Source organism: Camelus ferus, chromosome 16, assembly GCF_009834535.1.
Source record: "Camelus ferus isolate YT-003-E chromosome 16, BCGSAC_Cfer_1.0, whole genome shotgun sequence".
Taxonomy (NCBI): domain Eukaryota; kingdom Metazoa; phylum Chordata; class Mammalia; order Artiodactyla; family Camelidae; genus Camelus; species Camelus ferus.
The window spans coordinates 6,500,872-6,525,385 of NC_045711.1; the positions used below are offsets into that span (position 1 = coordinate 6,500,872).

The following is a 24,514-nucleotide window of genomic DNA, read 5'->3' on the forward strand; positions in this document are numbered from 1 at the left end:
CACACCCCCCCCCCCCGCTGCCCAGGCCGCCCTCGGCAGAGTCCGTCATGGCAGGCCTGGCTAGGAACAAGGCCTCCAGGCACCGGAAGCAGGGTTCCTTTTAAGCTCCCCGTCTCTCTAGTTTTAAAAACAGCAACCAAAAGGGAGACGTATCGGCTAGAGGGTAGAAGGGGGGCACCTGGGAGGGGACCTGTGCTATTTCTACACACTTATCTCCTCAGTACCATTTTAATGCCTGAGCTCCAACCCTCAGTACGCAAAGAAACAGTACTTTCATTTCAGATGCATATGATGGTGAGGAACAATACGAACAATATTATTTTAGTGCCCTGGGAAAAAATTAGCAAGTCAAATATTGAATCAGGCCTGTAGCACCACATGCTAAGCAGATTGCTTTGATCTTATCCATGCTAAAAGCTCTATTATTGAATTTAAAGTCGGTGAACACATATCAGACCAATATACAGTGTGTATCTAAATGCATGTTTCAGAAGCAAGGAATGTTTTGACTAAAGGAAGAAAATATCAAAGTTAACAGCTGCAACTAAGCACAAAATTGTGCCCCCCTGCTCCCCTTCTTCTCTTGAGGCTGCAGGCTTTGCGGGCCAACCAAAATGTTTTGGCTTGGAAGGACCTGCTGATGGTTGCAGAAACACCTGCTGAGCTCCCATTTTTCTCGAACCAACAAGAAAGGGGGTTCTCACCCACCTACTCAGTTTGAAGAAAGGAGTTTGAGACTTCAAGCCACCATGCGCGAGCTGCACATGGTATGGCGCCCTCTGGTGGCCATTTCTCTGGGAGGCCTACCTGGCTCCCCAAACTTTAATCCAACCCCCCTCTCCATGGAGGGTGCCCTGCCAGGAAAAGGGACTTTATAAAGAATCAAAAGGAGAGCCGAAGTAGCTGACCATAAGGGTAAAACCACCCAGCTGATCGGAAGGAGAGAATGTTAATTACCCTGCAGGGCCCAAAGAGAGAAACAATTTGGGCAGTAAAGTTCCTGTCTAAGAAAGACCCCTCAAAAGCCAAGCTAAACAGCAAATGCACATCCTAAACCAGGGTTGGGCAAGTTACAACCTGCAGGTCAAATCTGGCTCCCCTGACTCTTTTGTAGAGCCCAAGAGTTAGGAATGGTTTTTACATTTTTAAATGGCAATCAATCAATCGATTAAAATTTGTGACGTGAAAATTACATGAGACTTCAATTTCAGCACCCCAGACACAGCTTTATTGAAATACAGCCCTGCTCATTCTTGTAGGGACTGTCTGTGGATGCAGAGGTGAGTAACTAGACAGCCAGTTGTGTGGCCTACAAAGTGGAAAGTATACCCCATTTGGCCCTTTACAGAAAAAGCTTTCTGTCCTACCGTTCACAGGGCTGAATGTTTAGTCCAGTCCCTACGCCCAGTGTGCCCACCTCTGAGCATGACCAGGCTGTAGCAGTCTGCAGGACAAAGGGGTGGACACGGCGGAAGGGAGGCGTCGCATTTCAGTGCAACCCCTGCCAACTTACCATTTTATTATTGATTTCATGGAAATGAATCTCACAGACTTTCTCCACAACGTCTTCATTCTCAAAAGTGACAAAGCCAAACCCTAAAGGAAAAAGGGGGGGGGGAAAGACAGAGAGGAGAGGTGAGTTCAGTTCCCTTCGGCCCCTTTCCTTTTTCTGACGTCCTGCGGTGGTGACAGGCTTCTGGGATGAGGGTAGGGGGCGGATCCCTGGGAATGGCCTCCCGCTTGTGGAAATGATTTCTAATTTGTACGGAGCACCCTTCCAACAGTGAGGAGAAGTTAATGATTTCACCCCCATGCGGCTGGCGCATGTGGTTTACATTTGCCCCGAAGCAAACAAGAAATTTACTTGTCTGTTATTTACAAGGGTCAGAGCCCGTGGCTCTTGGCGGGAGGCGGGCGGGTGGGGGAGCCGGACAGCGGGATCACTGCGGGGCCACGTTTGCCCTTTCGGCGCTGGAGTGGCCAGCCCTCGGGTCGGCTTCCAGACGGAGGCCATTATTTGTCCTTTTCTTCCTGAATTACTTCCTCTAATACCTCATCAGGACATCCTGAGGCCTGGAAGAAACTATTAAAAGTTTTGGGCCTCTGTTCTGCACGGGCATCCTTTTTCTACTGCTGCTTCAAAAGCGCTGCGGATTTGGGGCAGTTTAAGACTGTCTGATGCCTGCTGTCAGCCCGTCAGCTATCCACTGTATTTACTCGGCTGGAGACCGGCTTTGCTAGACAAGCCGTACTGAAAATTTTTGGCAGGCGACCGCTGCTCAGCATCCTGAGTGCCTCTCGCTACCCTCCTGGCCCTCGCTTTCTTCTCCTCCCGCCCCCGACAGGCTTCCAACACGCCGCCCCATCTGTGACCCTACTCGGTCAGCACTATTCTGACACACAGACCCACTCACAGGATGGCACCCCGCCGCGGATGAAACGCAGTGAACACGCAGGCGCGCAGACACCCTGATGGGGAGGCAGCAGGCCTAGGGGCCAGTTCTGACTTTGCATGTGTCATCCCGGGAAGCCCCTCTCCCCCTGAGCCCTGAGGTTTGCACCTGCAGATTAAGATGGTGAGACTGGACTCTGGGTTCCCCCTCTAAGGTCAGAACCCAAACCTCTGCTATGGGCTGAATGTCTGTATTCCCCCAAATTCATACATTGAAACTCCACCCTAACGCGATGGTGTTAGGAGACGGAGCCTCTGGGAGACATTTGGGTCATGAGGGTGGAGGCTTTGTGAATGGGATTAGTGCTCTTACATAAGACACGAGAGGGCCTGCTTTCCCTGCTCTCTGCCGTGGGAGGATACAACGAGAAGACAGCCGTCTGTAAACAAGGGAGAGGGCTCTCACCAAAACCCTGACCTCGCTGGCACCTGGCCTTGGACTTTCAGCCTCCAGAACCGTGAGAAATAAGTGTCTGTCATTTGTAAGCCTCCCAGGCTCTGGTGCTTTGTGACTGCAGCTCAGACAGACACAGTCCTCCCCAGAGATCTGAGCCTGGACGAACACAAGCCTGGGCACACCAACCAGAACACTCCAACCACAAGGACTGTTTCTGTGCTTTAACAATCAGCGCTCAGGTCAATGAGTACAAAGACAGATGCTCCCTTTTCAAGCTTCCGTGTTTACTCTAGGTCCCAGAAACCCACAGTGGGGAGAGAATCACTCAAGCCCCTCCTCCAACTCTGACGCCATCATCTTCTAAGGAACAGCCAGGAACGGGCTGTTGAGGCACTGTGATCTCCCGTCACAGCTCCCGCTGGATCCGGAAGATTCTCAGGAAGGGAACAGAAAAGGCCAAACCCTGCTCTCAGACAGTTTGCAGTAAAACAGATGGCTAGTACGACCCCACAGGTGGCAATCTCAACCCTGATGGTGATGGGTAACTTATTACACACACCAAACACCAGGCCGGTGTTCCTAGTCTACGAGGCCCAGCCCACTACAAAGGTCCGACCTGCCCGCCGTGAGGGGGCTCAAAGCTGACAAGCTTCTCCCAGCGACCTCCTGGAGAAGCTGGGTCCTCAGACACAGTATTTTGTTCAAAATGAGGCCCAACAGGAAACCCTGCACCAGATTTATACTCCGCCTCTGCACCAGGTCCCTGTGGACAGAGCTACAATGCCGACCTTCTCTACGGCAGCCGGTCCCACGTGTTCTGTGCACAGTTGGACGAGAGCTACTCCCAGAGGCAAGTCTCCGCACGACGTCCCTTTGGCTTTGCTGTGTTGGCCCCCCGAGCCTCCCTTCAAAAGGGCCTGAAAACCATCAAACTCTCACCCAGGTGGGGACCCCTGCAGCACCCAGAGGCGCACTGGCATTGTTTTGGTTAATCCCCTTCCTGGCCACGTTTCTAGAGCCCAGGTCTGAGAAGAAGGGATTAAGATGAAATGCCCTTCAAAAGGTCCTCAGGGGAGGGGGAGGTGGCACATCAGAGGATGCAGGAATCTGCTGGCACTGGCTTCAAGGACAATGGCTGGGCCGGGGCCTCATTCACACCGGGTCCCCAGGACACACAGAGCCCCTAATACACAGAGTGCTGAGTGGCTGGCGGCTGAGAACGACAGAATGAGACACTTCCGGTCCTCCGGGTTCTCAGCATCTTGCTCATCTGCATCCCTGCTTCCCCTCCCAGGTTGACTCCGTCCTTCCTGGGGTGTAAACCAGCTCCCACCTGTGCCAGGCGTTGTGTGGGACACAGAGATCGACAAGGCGACATCCCTCTTCTCAAGCAATTTGCTCTCTAAAAGGCACAAGTCAGAGGTTCCCTCTCAAGAAGTACATCTCCCTCGTGCAGACCTCGCTCCTGCCTCGCGACCCTCGCCTCTAGCCTGAGGGTCACTCTGGGTCTCCCGTGTCTGTGAAGTTGCCCCTCTGGCCTGGAATCAAGCTAAGGCAACAGGCAAATCCCTAACCGAGCCAGGACGGGCCAGTTCTTAGGTAGGAGAGAACCCTGCTGCTAATTAGGGTGAGTGTAGCAGGTTGAACGGTGGCCCCCAAATGGTATGTCCACATTCTAACCCATGGAACTAGGAATGTAATCTCATCTGGAAAGAGGGCTTTTGCAAATTTAAGTCCAGAATCTCAGGAAGAGATCATTCTGGATACAGGGCAGGCCCTACCTCTAACACCAGGTGTTCGTACAGAGGAGAGGGAGATTTGAGACCTAGAGGGGAGATGTCCGCATGAAGACGGGGGCAGAGATTGGATGATGTGGCCACAAGCCAAGGAATGCCTGGAGCCACCAGAAGCTGGAAGAGGAAAAACTGTCACCTAGAACCTTCAAAGGGCACGTGGCCCTGCTGACACTTGATTTCGGACCTCTGCCCCCCAGAACAGTGAGGGAATAAATTCTGTTGCTTTAAGCCACCCACCCAGTTGGCAGTAATTTGTTATGGGAGCCCCTGGAAACTAAGATGGCATGGTTTCAGCTGCCCCTACACAGGCAGGTCCCACGATCACTCCAGCCAGGCCGTGTGCGTGCTTTGGATGGAAGGCAGGAGAGTGTGGACGAGTGAGGCAAACCCATCCGCACCCCTGGGAAAGAGCGTGAGCCAGCACCAGTCAAGGGCACCTCTCTAGGAGCCAGAGGACAGGGGTTTGACGTCACTCAGCTGCTGAGCACGTGCACTTGACCTGCAACAGCGCCCAGGTGAGTCACGTCACCTGGAGGCCCGGGGCTGAGTTCATCACCAAGGAAACTGCTTTTCTGCTGCCACCCACCCCTTCCTGGTCCACGGTGCCACCACTGTCTGGACTCCAGCCCAACGCCACTCAGGACTCACTGTCGCCCCAGTTTCCTACTCTGTGCTGCTTGGAGACAGGAAGAGGTGTGACAAAGCTGGGAGACAGGAATTAAAATGCAGACTGTTGACGGGGAAGGGTGGGGGCAGGACTCACTGCATCATTTCAGATTCTGACTCCCTGCTGGTCCCTTCCCTAATCCCACGGGAATCAAATTTCGAGTATCACAAAAATGATTTTCCTGATCAAAGGAGAGAGCCTGGATTTCAAGCTGAAGTACCCTGGATGCATAACAATTCAGTGATGTCAAGACTCATTTGCAGTCTTTTAAAGATCTATATCGTTTCAACAGCCCTGTCTGTTTGGCCCGAATAGAGAAAACAAACTTAATTATGTCTAAAATATTTATTTATTCCATTTGGAGAAAGCAAAGAAGTAAAGAAACAATTATCAATAAATGTTATTCTTTAACGTACGATCATTTTTATCTCACAGGTGCATTATCATCATGTACAATGAATTGCTAACTCAGTGGTGAACAACCCCCAAAATAAATTGAACTGAGGAGTGAAGGGCAGAACAAGGAAGTCAGAAATTTGGGAGGGATGGAGAGGTGGGTGGGAAAAACCTGTTTTTGGCATCAAAGTCTTTTTCATTTTTGAAGTTAATTTTTATTGGGTGAATATATATATAACACAAAATTTACCATTGTAACCATTTTTAAGTGTGCAGGTCAGTGGTACTAAGTATATTCATGATGTTGTGCAACCATCACCACTATTTATTTCCAGAACTCTTCACCATCCAAGACTGAAACTCTGTACCCTTTAAGCAATAACTCCCTCCTTCCCTCCCTCCCTCCCTCAGCTACTCATAACCTCTATTCCACTTTTCACCTCTAAGACTTCACCTAGCCTAGGTACCTCACGTACTTGGAATCAGAATATTTGTCCTTTTGTGTTTGGTTTAGCTCACTTAGTACAATGTTTTTAGAGCATTGTCATCTTTTGAACAATCTGCCAAATGGACAGATTCTACAGGAGACTTAGGGAAGCTAAGTCTTCCTGAGAAGGAGCAGGAAGGACCAATGATTCCCTTCTCAGTTTTCCAAGAGAGAGCCTCACAGAGAAGTCGTAAGTGGAGCCTCACGAAAGCCCGCCAGAGGCATAGCAGCTAAAAGAAAGAAACATGTAATTCTCCTTGCTCAAAAGCAAGGACCAAGTGATGAGCTGTGTGCCCCTGGAGAGTCCCTTCACCTCTCTGGGGTCTAAAAGAAGCAGGTGGAATCTGGTAGGGGTGCATGGGAGGAGGTCCTGCTCTGGTCCCTGGCAGCAAGGACTTTGATGCACAGTGTCCATGAGGGCTTGCACTCCAGAACTTTGGAGGTGCCCCTGTGAACACCCCTGCTCAGTTTCTCATCTCCCATAGTCCAGAGGAGGGGCCATCCTAGAGCCGGGAACTCCTCCCTAGGCACTTAAAGTCCCGAGCCGTCATTCAGTCCAGAGAGGAGCCCCAGGGACTGAAAACAGGCAATGAGTGGAGGAAGGGCCAAAGGGCCAAAACTTGGGGGACAGAAGGCCAGTTCACCCAAGAAACTCTCTCCCTGGTCATCAGCAAAGTGACACCTGCTGGGCCTCTCATGAAGTCCCCACCTGAACTGCACATGCGCTTCTGAGGGGCACCAGGAGTCAGCAAAATTGGGACAAAGAAGGTGGTGGGAAGGTTAACCCCAAACAAAAAGGGATTTAAAAATGGACATAATTAGGGTAACAGTTGATAGCAAGCATTTAAAAACGAAACTCCTACCACATTCTCCTGAATGAAGCTATTATTGGAAACTAACAAGTAAGCGTTATTTAAGAGATAAGCATTTAACAGTCAAACCTTTTTTCCCTCTTTTATTCAAGTGACCAAAACTGAATATTCATCTGAATAATACAAAGCTATAAAACACACACACACACACACAGAGAAGAAAAGAAATCTGAAAACAAGACACCTCAAAATTAAAATGACCTGTTCCAAACACAGTCACTGAGAAATATCCAACAGTTAACTTGCAAGGGAGTCTTTTTTAGGTCAGGGAGGGAAAGATGGGAATGGCCTCCTCTCCTAGCCTCAAAAATAATTTTCTTCTCTTATCATATAGGTCAATGAGCACTAACAGGCAATCACGCAGTGCCTAATGCATCTTCAGTGAAAATCAATGCGAGTCAGGAGTTAACACACTTGGTTAATGGGGAGAAAAGTGAGAAAGAAAAGAACTCCAGATTGTCAAATTTATCCTGAGTATCCCATGAGGAATTTGAGGTATGTGGACGCGAGTGTATTTATAACCTGTGCAACCTCCCTCTCCTGCTAATAACCCAGTGTTGGGGGAAGCGGCTGTATCCGTAGGCTGCTTCCAGTATAAATACGAATCCCCTGGGTTTGGGTGTGGGGAGCAGTTTTTGCTTTCAAAACGCTTCTCCTACGTCATCCTCCCTGGTCCCCAAGGCAACCCTGCGAGAGGCAGGGCAGGTTCCTCCGTCATCATGTCGCTCAACTGCTCGGCACAGCTAGACAACCAGTCCACAATGGCTCGTGGCCACAAGGCCAGGGCAGGAGTTGGACTCAGGAGCCAGACTCCAGACTCCTTTCACACCCCCACCTCGCTTTTCTGGAGCAGGTCATCAGGGCCCTTCTCTGGATCAGGAGGTGTTCAAGGACGGATTGGCGGCCCCGTGGCCCCGTGGCCCCGGGAAAGTGAGAGCCTGGGCCACGCCCATGGTGGTCTGTCGGCTTCGGTACAGAGCTGACCTCCCGACTGCGGTGTGCGCGTCAGTGACACTTCACCTCGGGCTCACCCAACTCAGAACATTTCTGGGCCCCCTACATGGGCCCCCAGCAGGTTTGGCGAATTGGTTTCATCTGCCTGGAAGGGTTTTCCTGGAACCCTGGATGGGGGTCTGAGGGCGCCCCCTACATGGTAGGATGGGGTGGCTTCACATGCCCTGGGTTTGCCCTAAAAATGTGTAACTCAGAAAATTGATCTGTTCCAAGGAAACAAAAAACAAAACAAAAAAATTACAAGCTGCCTTGCCAAAAGAAAGGACATGTTTCCGATGACCGACTGCCACTTTGGGACACTCATTGTATGTTACCTGGACATGAGTGAAATCCAGTCTGAGCTGACATCAGCTTCCTGAGCATCTTCAGACGTTAGGTGCTGAGCTGGTGGGACGACGGTCCCAGCTGTGTCTGCTCGCACACCCACATGCTAGTGGGGATTTGGGTCAGATGAGAGTGTAATTTTCCACCAAGCCAGGAATGGGGCCCCATCAGTTCTATCTAATGCATGGTATCCTAAAGGTGATTATTTATTATCAGTCCACATTCCAGTAATAATTTTGAAAAGAGAAAGCTCACTGCATTTATTGAGCATCTGTTCTTTAACTCAGGCTTCACAGCAGCCCCCTGTGGCGGAGGAATGATTATTCCCACCTTACAGATTGAAGAACTGAGGCCGGGGCGGAGGGGGAGGCTGTGCTCTTTCCACCCCAGCCCACTTTTTTTTATAAGAAGGCGGGTTATTCTAAACCCAGTGTCTCCTGCATTCTAAACGTGTCCCACAGTCTGGCTCTGGAACCCCGCCCCGTCAGGTTGCTCTGCAAGAACCTCTACAAAACTGGCCACGGCCCTCAGCCTGACGACCCAGCAGGAGGGCCAGGAGACAGTGTGGGCAAGATGTGCTGCCCGTTCCGGCCGAGCATCCTCTCCCTGTTTCCCTGTGTTTCTGAGCCCTTCTCTGTAGAGGAAGCTCTGGGGATACCGAGGGTTTTCATAATGACACCACAAGATGGCTTTTATAGAGAAAAACAGCCAAAGCATGGCCTAAGCTAGTCTAACCAGGGATGGGCGCAGGGTAGTGACTTCTCCGAACACTGCCAGATCCCAATCACAGAGCTGCCGGCAACGGGGCTGTGTTCTCGAGCCCAATGCTAGCAGATGCCTCTCGCAGCAAACTGGCTCCCTCATGAGTCAGCCGCCCTGGAGGCATAAATAGAGAAGCATTCACTTCCCTGGCCTTATTAAGAACTAAGAACAGGGGCAGGCATGCTGACTCACGATGGACACAAGACTCAGCGTTGGGGATGCTCAGAACAAAGGCTTGGGGACCGGGAGGCCCTCAGAGGCAGGTGCCTGCTACCACCCTCCCTCGTGGCTGGCAAACAAGCCTGTGATGGATTGGATGGTGTGCTATCCCTCCTTAGCACGGCCCTCTCTCCCCTCCATATCCTTCTCCCTCCCTGACCCGGAGCCAGCAAGTGGCCTCTTTTGGGGTGTCCCTTCTGACCTGGCCTTTCCTCCCTGCCAAGTCCCCTTCAGGGTGGCACTGCAGCCCCTCCACGGTGGCATCCCTTGTGCACCTGCTTCCTCGTTTATACCCAGAGTCTGGCAGCTGGTTGCTGTAAACTATAATAAAATGCCTTTCCAAAAGAATGAAGGAATGTGACCAGACACGCCAGACATCATGATATTAAAGCCGTGTCAATTAATTTCTCCCCCTGCTTGATAAACGAGCCCCATTCCATCTCTTAATAATGAGGAGAGAAACAAGAAAAGTTGACACTTAGTTTAATTTATTTTCTCAACTTGCCTGGTCATATTTCTTTCTGCCTTGCAGAGCTGGCTGGGGCTGTGGGGAATTACAAGTGGCTGGCGCGCAGGCAGAGCCTGGATCGGTGCGAATCGACACGGGTCTCTGTATTCCCACACATCACTTCATCAGGAGGGGGAAGTGACTGAGAGAGCCAGCGCGCACCTGCGCCTCTCCAGCTACTTTTGGGGGGTGGGGGTGGGGAGGGGAGCGATCTCACGTGTGGGGGAATCAGATGGCAGAAACGGCACTATCAGACCCCAATCTAGTGTGGAGGTACCACAAAAAACAGAACTCCCTCAATTAATATTAAGCAATGTTGGTGGCATTTGTCAGAGGGGAACCAATTTCTCAACTGGAGAGGTGCTTTTCTTTCCCTTTCAGCCCGAGGATGCTCTAGCCAACACCTGACCTTGAAATGTGAGTAGCAACCTTTTAAAGGTCGGACGCCAACTGAGACCAGCAAGCATTTCATTAAGGCTTAAGTTACAAGTGAGTTTTTCATATGATCACATAAGCTCGGGACCATTTATGGAGCCCCCTGGGCCATAAACCAAGTTGGGGGTGAAAGTGAAGTGTGCTCCTACACCAGCGTTCCTCCGTGTGGTCCTTCAGCAGAGTCTTCTGTGGTTGAGGGGCTTGTCCAACATGAATCTGCATTTTAATCAGCTCCCTGGTGATCCTGATGCCCACCCAAGCCTGACTTTGCTCTATGTTTCCCAATTCAGGATGAGCCAAGTAGAGCCCATTTGGTAGAAAGGAATCCAGAACTTTCCACAGGGAAGAGACTCTCCAGGCCCCCTCTCACATGAATGGGGAGACAAGCTGTTTTAAAAAGTCTCTGATATCCTTTCCATGGAGAGCTGGACCTCTCAGCCCCAGGGGACAGCCCTCATCCAAAGCAGTGGGAGATCAAGAGCAACGATGAAGCGTCTCTCCCCCTGACTCAGGAAAGGACTGGAAGCCAGTTCATACTAAAGTGTAAATGACCGAGGCTGTTTCCACTCCCGGAGATCTTGGTGGTTTACCCAAATCAAATCCTTATGTGAAAGCAATTAAGCTCACTTTAGAGTTCCAAACAGGCACTGAGGTGATGGGAGTTTTTTTTTTTTTTAACTGACGAGGCCCCCAACCCCCGCCAAATCTGAGAAATCACACGAGTGTATGGAGAGCTTTACAACTGGAGGTGGGGGGAGAGGGTGTCTGAAAAAAACACCCAGGAAGGAAGAGAGGGAGGTTAAAAAGAAAAAGGGAGAAAAGGAGGGAGGAGAAAAGAGGAAAGGAGGGAGGGAGAGAAAGCGATTCAGAGAAGGGGGTGGGGCGGAGGGAGAGACAGCAATACCGCCAACCATCCCCAAACCATTTTTCTAAGAGAGAAATCTGCCATGAATACTGATCGTGTGATTTGAAAGTGCCTGCGGCTGCAGCGAAAGGGCGTCTTATCCCAGACTCTTGTTAACCAAGGGGGAAAAAGCACCTGTGATCCAGGCCAGACAACCCCAACCTCATTTCATTCCGCGTGCGCTCCATAGCAGTGATTCTGTGAATGACACTTGTCAGGGCAGCAGATTAGTTCACAAACCTATTTTTTCGTGTGTGGTGTTCCATCTTGGTCGGGAAAATAGTCAGTTCTTGGCGAGAGAGACACATATTACTGCTGTTAAGTGCCAATATAAACTCTGCGACGCAGTGGTAAATTCACCAAATTAAATCGCTAGACAACTGGCTCGGATCAGGACCCCGGCAGAAGGTGCCAGGGCTGCGGCGCGCGTGGGGCGGAGCAGGCTGAGCTTTGTGCGCGCAGCTGGAGCAAGGGCACGAGGACGCGCTGCCTCTGGGCTGCTCCGGAAACCACAGGGCCTGGGGTGGCTTTGGCGGGCTCCACCGGCAGGAGCATATCCTTCAATGCTTCTAAACCCTGGGGCTTTCTGAGCTCGTGGGAGATGGGGCACTGGCTAGAGGCTCTTCCCTACCGAGGTGGTATCTCAGGCTCTCCCCTAAAGAGTGGGTTTCAAATCTGTGAGCATTTCTGATATTTACCCTCAAGACCCATCCACACAGAGAGCCTCCTGGAAGGCTGGAGTGGAGTTTTAATCCACTTTAATGCCCCTGCTGAAGTGGGGTAGAAACGGGCTTAGACGTTGGAGCCAGGTAGATCTGGGCTCAAATCCTGGCTCCCGCAATGACTGGCTGAGTCACTCTGACCCTCAGTATCCTCCTCTGTGAGACAGAAATAATAAAATTCACCTCATCAGCCTAGGGGATTTCCTGAAAACACCGATGAGGGGTTAGCTAGCCTCTCCTACAATCAAGAGACTTTTTATGGCTCCCTTATCTCAGTTTCTATCTCCAAAAACACTCATCTTTGCCTCGAGCCTCACTTATTAAAATTCATTTGGCATGGGTATTGCCATTGTGGTGTTTTGCCATCACGTTGGGAACAAGATTCAAGACAGGGATAGGTGAAACAAGTCACATGGTAAAATTCCCATGCAAACTTGTCCCCTAAAAAGATCCTACATCGCGTGGGGTTAAAAAATAAAAAGCACTGATCCTTGAGTAGAGTGCTGAGCAGGGTGGCCACGCCAGCGCTCGCCCTGACCTCTGATGCGCAACTGGCAGCCTCCGTGTTTGCTCCAGGGCCGGGAGCCTGCAGACTGGCTGTTCTGGTGGGGTGGGGAGGGGGCGGTGCCCTGGTATCCTCTGAAGAGGGAACATGAAGGAGACAGAAACAAAGGAGGAGGCGGGGGCCAGATAAAGACAACAAAACCTGTGCTGCAAAGAAGGGGCAGAGGCAGCCCTGCACCCCGTTCACACCCAGGATGGAGTGAGGACTCCTCGGAGAAGCCCGGCCATCTCAAGATGCCACTCTCCTCCCCTCTAAGAAGTTCTCCAGGAACGGTTACTGGCCTCAGAGAAAGTTCCGAAAGGCCATCAAAAAACCACTACTTGGAAGCAGGTTTTCAGCGCCACCACAAATTACATGACTTTTATGATGAGGTATGGTTTCAGAATAGTCCCAACTGACAGAGCCCTGGCTGGATGCCCACCAGGCCCGCTACCCACTCTGTGCCCCCCACAGAGGGATCATTTCTGCCCATCTCTCCAGGCCTCCAGCTGACCGGGCGGCCTGTAAGCTGGCCTGGAGTTTGGGGGTAGCTGGCTGCCCACTGAGGGGCCTCGGCAAGAGACACACATGCTCACCCCCCGTGGGGTGGGGGCTGGTCTCTTTTCTTTTTCTGGAACTGTTCTTAACATCTTAACATCTGGAGAACAGATCTGTCCAAGAAGCTGAGACCAGCGCCCCAGGCAGCCTGGTTGGTGTGGCAGGGTGGAGGACGACAGCTCCCCAGACAATACCCCTGGTGGGGAGACGGAGGCGGACGGGGGAGAGGCAGGGGCAGGGGTCAGCACCATCTGGAGGCTTGCTACTCAGGTGCTCCACCAACCAGCAGCCCAGGCAGGCACCTGGAAACCTGCTGGAAATGCGGAGTCTCAGGCCCCACTCCGGACCTCTTCAATCTAAATCTGCATTTTAAAATCAATCCCCCAGGGCATTTTTATGCAAGTTAAAATTTAAAAAGTACTGATCTGGAACACTGATTCTCCACAGTGATTCTTACACCAGACTTACTTAGGAAAAAATTTAAAAATACCAATGCCTTGGCCCCATTTTCAGAATTGAGTTAGTTCTGGGGAAGAAGTACCTCAGCTTCTGTATCTTTTAAAATCACCCTAGTGATTTAGATATTCAGTTAGGTTTAAGAAACACTGGGAAAAGGGCAAAAGGCGTAATACCTAATTTTAATTTTCATCTAAAAATAATTTCAGCTTCACTAGTATTTAATATATGGACTAAATGGTCCCAGGATCCTCACACATCCATATGTCACAGAGACACACCTGTCTTGGATGGCACTTTACAGACTCCTAGAGGAAAAAAGGAAACGCTACAATGGGGGGAAGTCAGAGTAGCACCTCATTTACACACCTGCTGCAAGCGTAGCTAGTACCTAGTGTGGTTCAGGTGTGACCGGGATGTATAAATGGATGTACAGATTATGTGATCTGGCTTTAAGTAAAGGAACTCTTGCAAAATGGGCAAAGAAAACTCAGATTGGAGATAATGCTAATGATACAAGCACGTGCCACTACTGAAAGCTGACCCCTCTCTGCCGCTTAGCGAGACTCCTCACCAGCCACTTCACGCCCCCAAAACGTATTCCTATCAGAGAAAACCTGCTTTTCAACAGAAATTTGTTCTTTAGAGAAAGCACTTGGAAAACAAACATTTGGAACATATTTCTGTTGTTCTGTGATTTTGTTGCTAAAAAACGATGTGACTGGGTCACGTACAAAAGCTCTTGTATCCGCATACTTTTAACACCCGGAAATAGAACTGTTAAGACTCATTTTTTAAAAAATGAACATTTCAGTGGATTTTGAACCCATTTGTTAGAAATATAAAAATGCAACACTTGATTAGTTTGCATGAAAAACTGATTGACATCAGAGAAGATGGAAATTTACAAGCTGAATTTCAACAAAATCCTTTGCATAATTGGAGGATGGGATTGACAAATTAGTATTGTGATTTAGTCAGCACAGCAAACGTGCTTCTTCCACTGAGATCTGTGTATCTTGAGGTGTTTGTTTCAGGTATGACAGGCATTAAAACCAAGTATCAAAATAAGCTGAACTTAGGAGAATCCAACCCTTAGAGCTGGATCACAAAGTGTTAAATAAAAAAATTTTTTTAAAAAGTATATTCAATCATTATTGCTCTCATCAAAAATTATTTTAATTATTAACAAATAAAATTTGAAATATGGTTTATTTTAAATGTATCCTCTTATCCTATTACATTCCTATTTATACAGATTTCATAATATAATATTAGCATAGTAGTACAGGTATGTAAATTGAAAATTAAATAAGATATAAATTGGGGTTTTGTGTGTTAATTTTTTTCTGCACAAGTAAAAAATGTTGGGGAAGGTGGGGCTGTACATCCTAATTCCTGGTTCTGAAGTCATCCCTTAGTTTCAGAGACTAAAGCCAGAGAGCATAGGGTGGGAACAGGTACCATCAGTGCTTGCCAGCTGGTGGGGACCCCTCCCGACCCCCAAGGAGGGCCCTGTAGGTGGGATATTCATGAGATTCAAGAACCTGCCAGCTTTAGGATCTCCTGGGTCCTCCTGGCTGAGTGCACAGTGCGCTTAGAAGGCATTTGGGGGTTTCACCCTTCAAACAGACACCCCTGTCCCCTACACATTAATGGCAGCAATACCTGAACTCTTCTCAATACATTTTTCATAGCATCATATCGTCATTAAAATTTTATTCTATTAGCATTCCGAATCCAAACCACTAAGTACATAATTGCTAAAACATGTGGTAAGCAACGACTTACGAAATGCCGGTTTTATCATATTGTTAATTAACAGAAAGTAGAATTAATACATTCACAGATCATTAGGAGCATTCAGTTCAGTTTCAGCAGCTCTTCGGCGGGTGGGGTGGTTGTTGGTGGGCAACCCTGGGAATTTACAGCAAGGGCAGTTCTTTGTGGTTTACCCTCAGCCCTTCCACAGGTTCTACGAGGGTGTCTGGGGAGACACTCAAGAGACAGGATATCAAGGTTTATTTTGCCCAAAGGAGATTATTCTAAGGTCTGATGCCACTCAGTGCAGCCTACTCAAAAGAACCAACTTGGAAGGGTTTGGATGGGGAGGAAGAGAAAGAGGAACGCATTCATTTAAGTCAGACTAGGGAGACTCCATCGACCACTGGGAAGGTTCTAGCCTTGAACTGAAGGATGTGGTGGAAATCCTGGTTGTGCTGCACTGCTGGCTGTGTGATCTGGGGCAAGCCATTAACCTCTTTGACTCTGAGTGTCCACCTGCAAGAGGGGAATAAGGACGCCAACCTCACAGGGCTGGCCCGAGGATTAAAGGAGATGATGTCTGCTCCTCTTATCATCCCTGCACAAGCCTGTAACCTTTATATAAGGATTTTGTACCCAGTATTACTTGAAGTAAGTGGGCCGCCAGCAGAGACTTGAAACTAACGTAGATTATCAGCAGATGTGGGCTGCAGTGGGATGGGCTCCAGTGGGGTCCACCCTGAGGTGCCGAAGCCAAGTGACTCTGGAATTGAGTTTGGACTCACCTTGGCTGTCATCTCCAATGGAAACTGGGTCACATGACCCCTAGGCCCACCCTGTCCTGGGAATTAACAGAGGTATCAAGGCATGAAGTGGACTAAATGTCTTCTCTTTTCCCAGCCGCCCAAACTGCTTTAGCCTGGCCCGGTGGTGGTACTCCCAATTCTTCACGCTTAATAACGAAACAGTCAGCTGGGCAGCACGTGAGACCAGCACTGGAAGAGGCAGGGCAGACTCAGGTGAAGGAAGGGGCCAGGCATGGGTGGCGGGGCCACACCTGGGTTTCCTGGAAGCTGGCGGGGGCGGGGAGTCAGAAGCCAGGGGTCAATTTGAAGCCCCAGGTCAGAAATATGAAAGCAGTCGGGGAAAGCAAACAGGCTCTTCAGCAGGGGGAGGAACCCTTTGCAGAGGAAGGTAAGGGTGAGGCCAAGGCACACTGAGAGGGGATGATAAGTGAGCCACCTCGCTGGAGCCAGAATATAAAAATCAAAGCTAAGGGAAAGTAAAAAAAAAAAAAAAAAAAAAAAAAAAAAAGTGCAAATCAGCCTCTACCAGGCCCAACTGGGAACTGAGAGAGACTGCCTGGTTGCATTTTTTTCTGGAACATTCTTTCAAGGCTCCAGATACTTTGTAAATCAAAGTTCATCAATTAAAGTGGCGAGGCCTGACACGGGGTATTATTTGTGCGTTGCGAGTGGAAGGAGACTGGGCTTTGAGATGAGACGTGGCTGGAATCCCAGCTCCACCACTGATCAGGTGTGAGGTCTCTCTCTGTGTGCCTCAGTTTTCTCATCCATAAAATGGGGATGATAATATTTTAGGATTGTAGAGCTTTTCAGGAGGACAGCGCACAGGAAGCTTAGCACAGTGTCTAGCCCTAATCGAATGCTGGAGTCTCTGTGCCCCTGCTCTGGAGAGCTGGTTTTCTTACTTCCATAGACTTGCTGTATTGATTTAATAACTTGACCCTGTGGGATGCTGGCTCCAGAAAGTGGCTGCCCTGAAGGGAAGCTGCACAGGATTCCTGGGCTTTGGGCATCACCTTCCCCACTGACCACACAGGGGCAAAGAGAACTGGAGACTGGTTGAACCATGATTCCCCCCGGGAAAGAAGAATCTTGAGGATGACTTGGCCTGACCCAGCACAATGCTGTCCTTGATGGGAGACGGGTCCTCCACTGCCCACAGTGGCACCGGGCACACCTCCAGGCCAGGTAAGAGGGCAGGGCCGGGACCTTCACCAGGAGCCACTGCCTCCTCCCATCATCAGACACAGGACCCAGAGCCCCTCTGTCCTCCAGAGAAGGCAACCAAGAGTCAGACTTGAAAATCACGCCGCACAGAGCACCATGTTGCGGCCATTCTGCCGCTTGGCTGCAGAGACCAGTAACTTCAATTTATTTGTGTCTGGGGCCTTAAAGAACCTCAGCTGTCATCCCTTCCTTAGTTTATTACCAAATTTCTAAAATATTACATTCCTTATTATATCCAAATTCACTTTATTGCACTTGACAATACAGATAATCACATACCATATGCTCTAATGTTTTGAAACCAATGCATGTTGACAGCAGTTTTTATTCACGATGCATAATTCCATCCCGAGCTCACAATGAGGCCTCTGAGCACCCAGCCTGGTGTTAAGACTTTTGCCTAATAACAGATTAGCAATACAGCAAGTTTCGGAGACACCATCCATCCCTTGCCATTCTGCATTTACAAAGGGAAAATATGTACCTGAGCTGAGAAGATGGATTTATCGAAGAGAAGAGATAAAACGCTCCCACCACCCTCCCACTATTCCCAGAGGGTTTATAATGATTTGTTATTGTTCCATGCTTATGAAACTTGATATTGAAAAGAGGGATTGGTCTTGTGCCAAGTAGCAAAGCAACTAATCACACCAACCCACACTGCCGGCCCCTGAGAACTGAGCGCACACGATGCCCCAAAGCTCTCATTAGGAGTCTCTCTTGTTCTCACTCTTGTTTTGCTACAAGCAAATATTTGTCACTCCTCTACCTTGGGGAGACCCTCCCCTTCTCTTGCCCCCTCTTCTCATCCCCTGGGCATCCCTTCTGTTCCCAATTAGCCCCCAAGCTTGCTGGCAAAATGAACACAGCCAGGGAGGGGTCCTGGCACCTCTCAAGCAGAAAGGCCAGCAAGGCGGGAACCGTCTCTGTGTCTCCTTCCGCGGAGCCCTCTCCCCAGGGAGGCCGAGGCAAAGGGCGGCCCATTTGAAGGCGATCCCCTAGCTTTGTGGTGGTGCCCGGAACAAACAATGCCATTTCACGCGTCCCCTAACTAAGCGCTTCCGCGGGCTTCGGAGAAGCACTCAGACTACTGTAAACCCATTAGATCATGTCAGGCGTGGTGGGGAAGAGCCTGGGCTGTCACCAGCAGAGACTCAACTCAGATTTATAGATCCTTAAAGCTTTAATATATAGATATTCGTCTTCCCCTGCAGACAGACAAGGGGACCGGGGCAGCGCTGGTGGAGAGGGAAGAACAGCCCACAGCGTGGCTGCAGGACAGACTGGAATTTCACAATCATTCTCCTGGATGATGGAATTTCTCAATAAGGGGAGGAGAGGGGAGGAAGGAAAGCCAGGCCTTTACTTTGCTGAACACTTGGCTATTTTCCCAAAGCTTTGCTGGTTGGTGGCGGGTGGGAGGGGCGGAGCCGTACAAGGGAGGAAAGAGATGCTATTATCAATAGTGCCTCTGGAGTGCCCGCCCAGTGACCTGCTGTGACCAGAAGCAACGGGTACCAAGCGAGGAAGGGGCTACAATCAGACGATGCAGAAAAACACTGTCTTGGCCATCTTCCTCTGTAGTAACTACTATATATACTATCACTCCTTTTCATAAATAAAAACCTACTTTCCCTTTGGGCTTACATCCTGACTCCAAGAAAGGCCTTTTCTTTATTTCTGTATCATCTTTATCAGGCAGGGGTTCTTCCTACTATCTCAGGGCATGTAGGCTGTCTTCCATTTATTTGCTTTTTGTTTTGTCCTTTTCCCTTGCTTGTCTAGCACATGTCAAGCATGGAAGTAAACAGCTAGTCACTAAACCAGGGACTGGAGCTTTAAAGACATTTCATAAAGCATCTTCCTGAACCATTATTGGTTGGTCTCTACAGGTCTGGACATGAGATGGTTTTGGCCATTTCATAAATCGTGACCCACCTGTGGTTTGCACAGTGACTACTCAACACACTGGACCTTGACCCCATCTCACTTCATCAATTCTAGTCTCAAACTTCTTCTGGGAAAAGGGACACCACCCCTCACCGTTTCATAAAGATGGCTTGTTTAAGACTTGGGCATCTTGAGGCATTGACAAAGTTCCTCTTCATTCTGAGGGTCATTCTCTTGGTAACTTCACAAAGGGCCACCTATGGGCAGGGAACTAGCACCACCCCCACTTTCAGGGGCAGGACTCCTTCAAGGTCTAACATAGCCATCTTATTTCTCCTTCATCTGATCTCCTCTGGTTCCTCCTAAATTTCTCCATCATACTGTTTCCAGTCCCCATTAGACCTTCTCTGATCGAAGTCTACCTAAGGTGGGATGCCTGGAACACAATACAAAATTCCACGTGGGGACTACTGTGGGGTCCTAGACGCTGGACTACTCTTTATGCAGTTTCTCTTGGCTTTCTTAGAAACTCCATCATCCTGTCGCCTCATGGCCACCTAAAACTTCCTGCAAACCATTATCCAAATGTCCCCCCCATCCAACCTTCATTTGCTCTTTCTTTAGACTATAATCTTTGATTGTCATCTTCTGATTATAAAAGTGATACATCTTTTAGAGTCTTAGAATAGGCAGAAAACATTTATTCCTGCAATAGACATGAATTGGACACCTACTATATGGAAGACATATCCAGCCTTGAGGATACAGTGCAGAATAAGACCCAGCTTCTGCCTTCCGAGGTGGGAGAAAACACACAACCCATCCCCACTCTGCACAGCCAGTGTGCACGGAACGGAGTTACAGAGTGTGCGATCCAGGACGGCTGTCGGCCTTGTTCACCACCACGTCCCCTTCCCCTTAATTAGCACCCAGCACACAGCAGGTGTCACCCAGTGTTACAGGAATGAACAGCTTTGGAGGATGCCTTCCACTAGATCAGCCTGTCTCTCTCTGAACAGTTTTTTTCTTCCAAAGGCCAAATCAAGACAAAAGGCATTCAGTCCCAGACCAAGTTTTAAGTGAAGAAAGGACCCTTGGATGCTTCCTCAGGGTCTCCTTTTCCAAGTTCCACCCAGAGCCTGGTCCCTGAGCACAGAATCTGCTAGGATGAGGTGCAGAGGAGTAAGAAAACAGTGAGAGGATGAAAGAGGAGGAAAGAAGTCAATTCCATGCTCCCTGGGCCTGGCCAAACAAAGCCGGCTTGCTTCTCTGGAAAAGCCCAATCGCAAAGGTCCCCACTTCTCCAGGCAGAAGCAGCGGGAAAAGCTGAGCAGTGACTAAAGGGTGAGATGGGGGCACACTCTCTGCTCCCCCCGAACCACTGCACCAGCCAGGTCAAGGCTGTTTATGCCACTTCCACCACCAACACAGGGTGTTTCAGCATCTGGGGTAAGTGGTGCCAGAGAAACCACAAGCCAGACAGAGCCCTGGACCATCTCCTATTCACTGCTGCCCACGAATGAGCTGCCTGGAGGGGAGGGCAACAGCCAGCAGGCAGCCAGGACAGGAATCTACTCCTGCTGGGATTCTTTTTTAATACAAAAGGCAGCATTTCTGTCTCTCTGAAGGCTGGGTGAGCTGTCTGCACTGCTCATCCCTAAGACTGATAAACCAGCAGCTCCGTGGGACTAAGGGGAAGACAGAAGGCAGGCGCTCGGAGAGAACCCATGCTCAGAGAGAGACCTTTGTGCTCTACTGATGTCATCTGCTACTGCAGCACCCAGAACACTGTGCCCTACTCAATGCAACCAGCCTTTCCTTCCAAGACGGCAACCTTCCAGGAGAGCCTGGGGATGGCCACTGGAGGCCCGAGTGTTGAGGGGAGGACCTGAAACAGCGTTCTTCACGTGGGATCAGTGGACTGGCTGATGGGCTGGCCTCTCTGCCCCTGCCCCAGCCCAGAGCCACCCCTTCCCCACATCCCACCCCTCTGACAAAGGGCATTCCTACCCAACAACCTGTATCGGAGCTCACGAGGGCCTTGCCTTCTGGTTCTTCATTCCTGGTTTTCTGCCAGCCAGAAGGAATAATGGACCCGCTTATTTTATTTCATTGGCTCGTAAAGGGACATAACCAAATCGTGATGGGGAAAGAAGCTGGCAGTGGCAGAGGCCAGCAGAGGCTGGGGAGACGCCAGGAGTTAAGTAATGCCTTGGCCGTTCGCTCTCCCTGAAGACCGGCAGCACTGCGGGCCGGGATGGATGATATGAGCGCTGGGGCTGGGGGAGCACAGAGGGCAGGGGCGGCACTACCCTCAACTCATCCTGCTCTAGAAGAGCCACGCCCTCTCCCACCTGGCTGCTCCTTGTTACTGGGTCACCATCATTATCATCACAGCCACCACCATTTACGTAGCATCTAAGTCTTTTTTCTGTTGTTTTTTTTTTTTTTAATTTTGTTTTGTTTTAGGAGTGAGGGGAGGTAATTAGGTTTATTTATTTATTCATTTTTAAATGAAGATACTGGGGATTGAACCCAGGACCTTGTGCATGCTCGCTCTACCACTGAGCTATACCCTCCCCACCAGCATATAAATCTTAACCCTTTCATATACATTACCTCTGATCCTCCCAACCTACCCTCAAAGCAGGTAATATTATCCCAACTTGACAAATGCAGAATCTGACGTTCAGCAAAGTGACGTCACTTGCCATGGCTTCTCCTTAAGGGAGCAGCTGAGCTGGGAGGCAAGTCCAGGTCCATCTGTGCCTAAAGCCTGGACTTTCCTCTCCATCAGCCCCTGGAAAGGCAACCAGGACAAATGGAAGATTTAGACCTAGATAAGCCACCATACAATGGAGGCCAAATGACTGGCGATCTTTGCTGATAAGTGCTGAAGTCTGGGATACCCAGAGGGTCTGCAAGGAGGAGGGGAGTGATCTCTAGCCCCATCCTCATTAGCTGATGACCGTGAGTGACTCACATGACCTCTACAGCCCCAGCTCCATCTCTGAGGCCTGAGATTTCAGCCTGCGTTGTTCACTGCCGAATTCCCCCCACCCAGAACTTGCATTCCATAGAAACTTGTCAAAGGAATGGATTAAAAATGTTAATCCCAGTAACATCCTCCCCACCCGTCTTACTACTGAGATAACATAGAACACTTTGCACAGAGCATGACACATTTCAAGGGATCAACAAGTAGAAGTTCCTGGTTATTATTAATACGATGATCACATACTTTCCTTATAGCACTACTATTGCTTCATACAGTTATTTCATAAAGATCAATGCATTTGTGAACTATTAATGTAAGCCAGAATTTTTACAGTAACTAGTAACTCATACTGAACAGTAAGGGCAGACACTGACAAGTGGTCACGGGCAACAGAGTACAGAGACCAGCACAGAGGCGTCCCAGGAGGCTGCCCCGGCCTCTCCATTGGCTGTGCGGGGTCTGGGGCCTGGTAGGGGGAGCTCCTGCCCAAGCCCTGTCCCAGGTCACCGTCCATCTGGAATCCTGGGGCAGAGTCGCTGGACACATCCACACTTGCATGGCCCAGGGAGAATGCCTCCTGCTACCATCGCACAGGTCACTCAACGCCCGTAAGTCACAGCCACCTCAGCCAGGTCTCTGCTCAGCTTAGTTAAAAATAGTTTACAACAGAAACCGAAATCCAATCTCCTCTAAATCGGGGCGGCGGGGGAGCAGGTGCTACCCAAATGTGGCGCCATGCTGACGCGCAGACGGTGGCAGCCTCCGTGGCAGAAAGGCCAGCTCCAGGGCAAGGAGGGCTCTTCACCCAGAAGGGACCACGTTCCCTCCCAAGTACCAGCCTCCTTCGATTCAGTCAATATTGGCTTAGCACCTGCTCGTGTGCCAGGAGGCTCTGAGGCCCAATCAGCTGGGCCTCGAGGTGGCAAAATGGACAAGAAAAGCAAGTGCAGAATAACGCTAATTCAGGACAGTCTTCCTTAAGGAGAAGGAGCTTGCAAGGCAGATCCTCAGAAGCTGCAGTTCTGAGACCGCGCCGCCCCCACCCCCAAACTGCTGGTAGCCAGGCCTGGGCTCAGGAGCTCCGCAAAGTCCTCTGATCCCAGAGGCTTGTATGGCAGGTCCTCACTCTTTCCAGGTTGCTAGTGCCAAATGCCATCTTGCTTAGTGAACCCCAACGTTTCCGGAACAAGGTGAAGCTCAAAATAATTCTCCCAGTTAGACTCACTGGGACCTAAATAGCTTTGCTGATTAAACCTCTGAATCCTTATCCAAACCGGTGACATTCCTCCTCGGTGATGCCAAATCCTTTACTGCTTCCCAGCAAGCTCAGGCCTGAGGGCCCGGTTCTGCTGCCCACACCTGTTAGGGTCACCTGCCCTCCTCTGGCGATAATCCACTGATTTACTCTCTGGAATTGCTGATCAAGTTTCCAGCTCCCCCACCACACCCCTCAAGCAGAGAGGAGCCAGAGTTGCCCTAATTACACGGCACCCTTGTTTGGGGATCTGGCAAACAAGGGCAGCTGTGCACAGGCTGAGGCGTAGGGAGGAAGACAGGCCCTTGCAGAGAGACAGCTTGGGACCCTCTCCTGATTTCGGGGGGCTAGAGGCACACAGTCAGCCATTGGAGGCACTGACATTCCCACTTGGGGTGAGCTGCCCGCCTGCCCAGTGGGAAAGAGAAAGAGCAAGAACTGCTGAGCGTCTGGATTTGTTCTTCGTGTGTCATTATTATAATTACTGTTATCATGTCACCGTCTTTTTCAAAATCATTCCCATAGGTGATTTCACTACATCCTCACAATCATCCAATGAGGTGTCTCGAAAGGGGTTATTATCCCCATTTGAACCCAAGAGGAAAGCAAGGCCTAGACGGGGTGACCCTTGACCTCGGCCACATCATGACTCAAATGACAAGGACAAGAGAAGGCATCCCAGCTCTTGCCTCTGGTCAGCCAGCCAGCGTCTGGAGGTATCTGAGGCAGAGGCAAGGTCAACCCCTACCAGGTCGGTCAGAAGCAGGGCTCTCCCAGAGGAGCAGCCGGCTGCCCGGGGGCAGGTGGTGGGGCCAGGCCTCCCTTCCGCGAGTCCTCCCCTCTCACAGTGCGCAGTCAGGCCACTCGGCCTGTGATGCCAGAGAGAAGATTTAACAAGCGACAAAAGCGAGTGCCGGATTGATTTTACACGGCCAAGGATGGCCCGCCCTCCTCCTCATCAGCGACAGGCAGTAAAAGGTTAGGGGCGCACTCTCAGCCACTGGTTCCTCGGAGCTAAATGAGAAAATGATGTCAAGACTGGGCAGAAGCGCGATTCCTGG

General features: G+C 50.1%; 1 protein-coding gene across 10 annotated transcripts in view; it reads right to left on the bottom strand.

Annotated features, from left to right (window-relative positions):
- MSI2 (musashi RNA binding protein 2) overlaps positions 1–24,514 on the bottom strand; it is a 379,910-nt gene that overhangs the window by 74,984 nt on the left and 280,412 nt on the right. For all 10 annotated transcript variants that reach the window (XR_004326623.1, XM_032498440.1, XM_032498445.1 and 7 more), the window contains one exon: positions 1,514–1,596. Coding sequence is in view for 9 of the 10 variants with exons in the window: in XM_032498440.1 (XP_032354331.1) it covers positions 1,514–1,596 (83 nt within the window). In the remaining variant the exon portion in view is untranslated. The remainder of the gene's footprint in view (positions 1–1,513; positions 1,597–24,514) is intronic.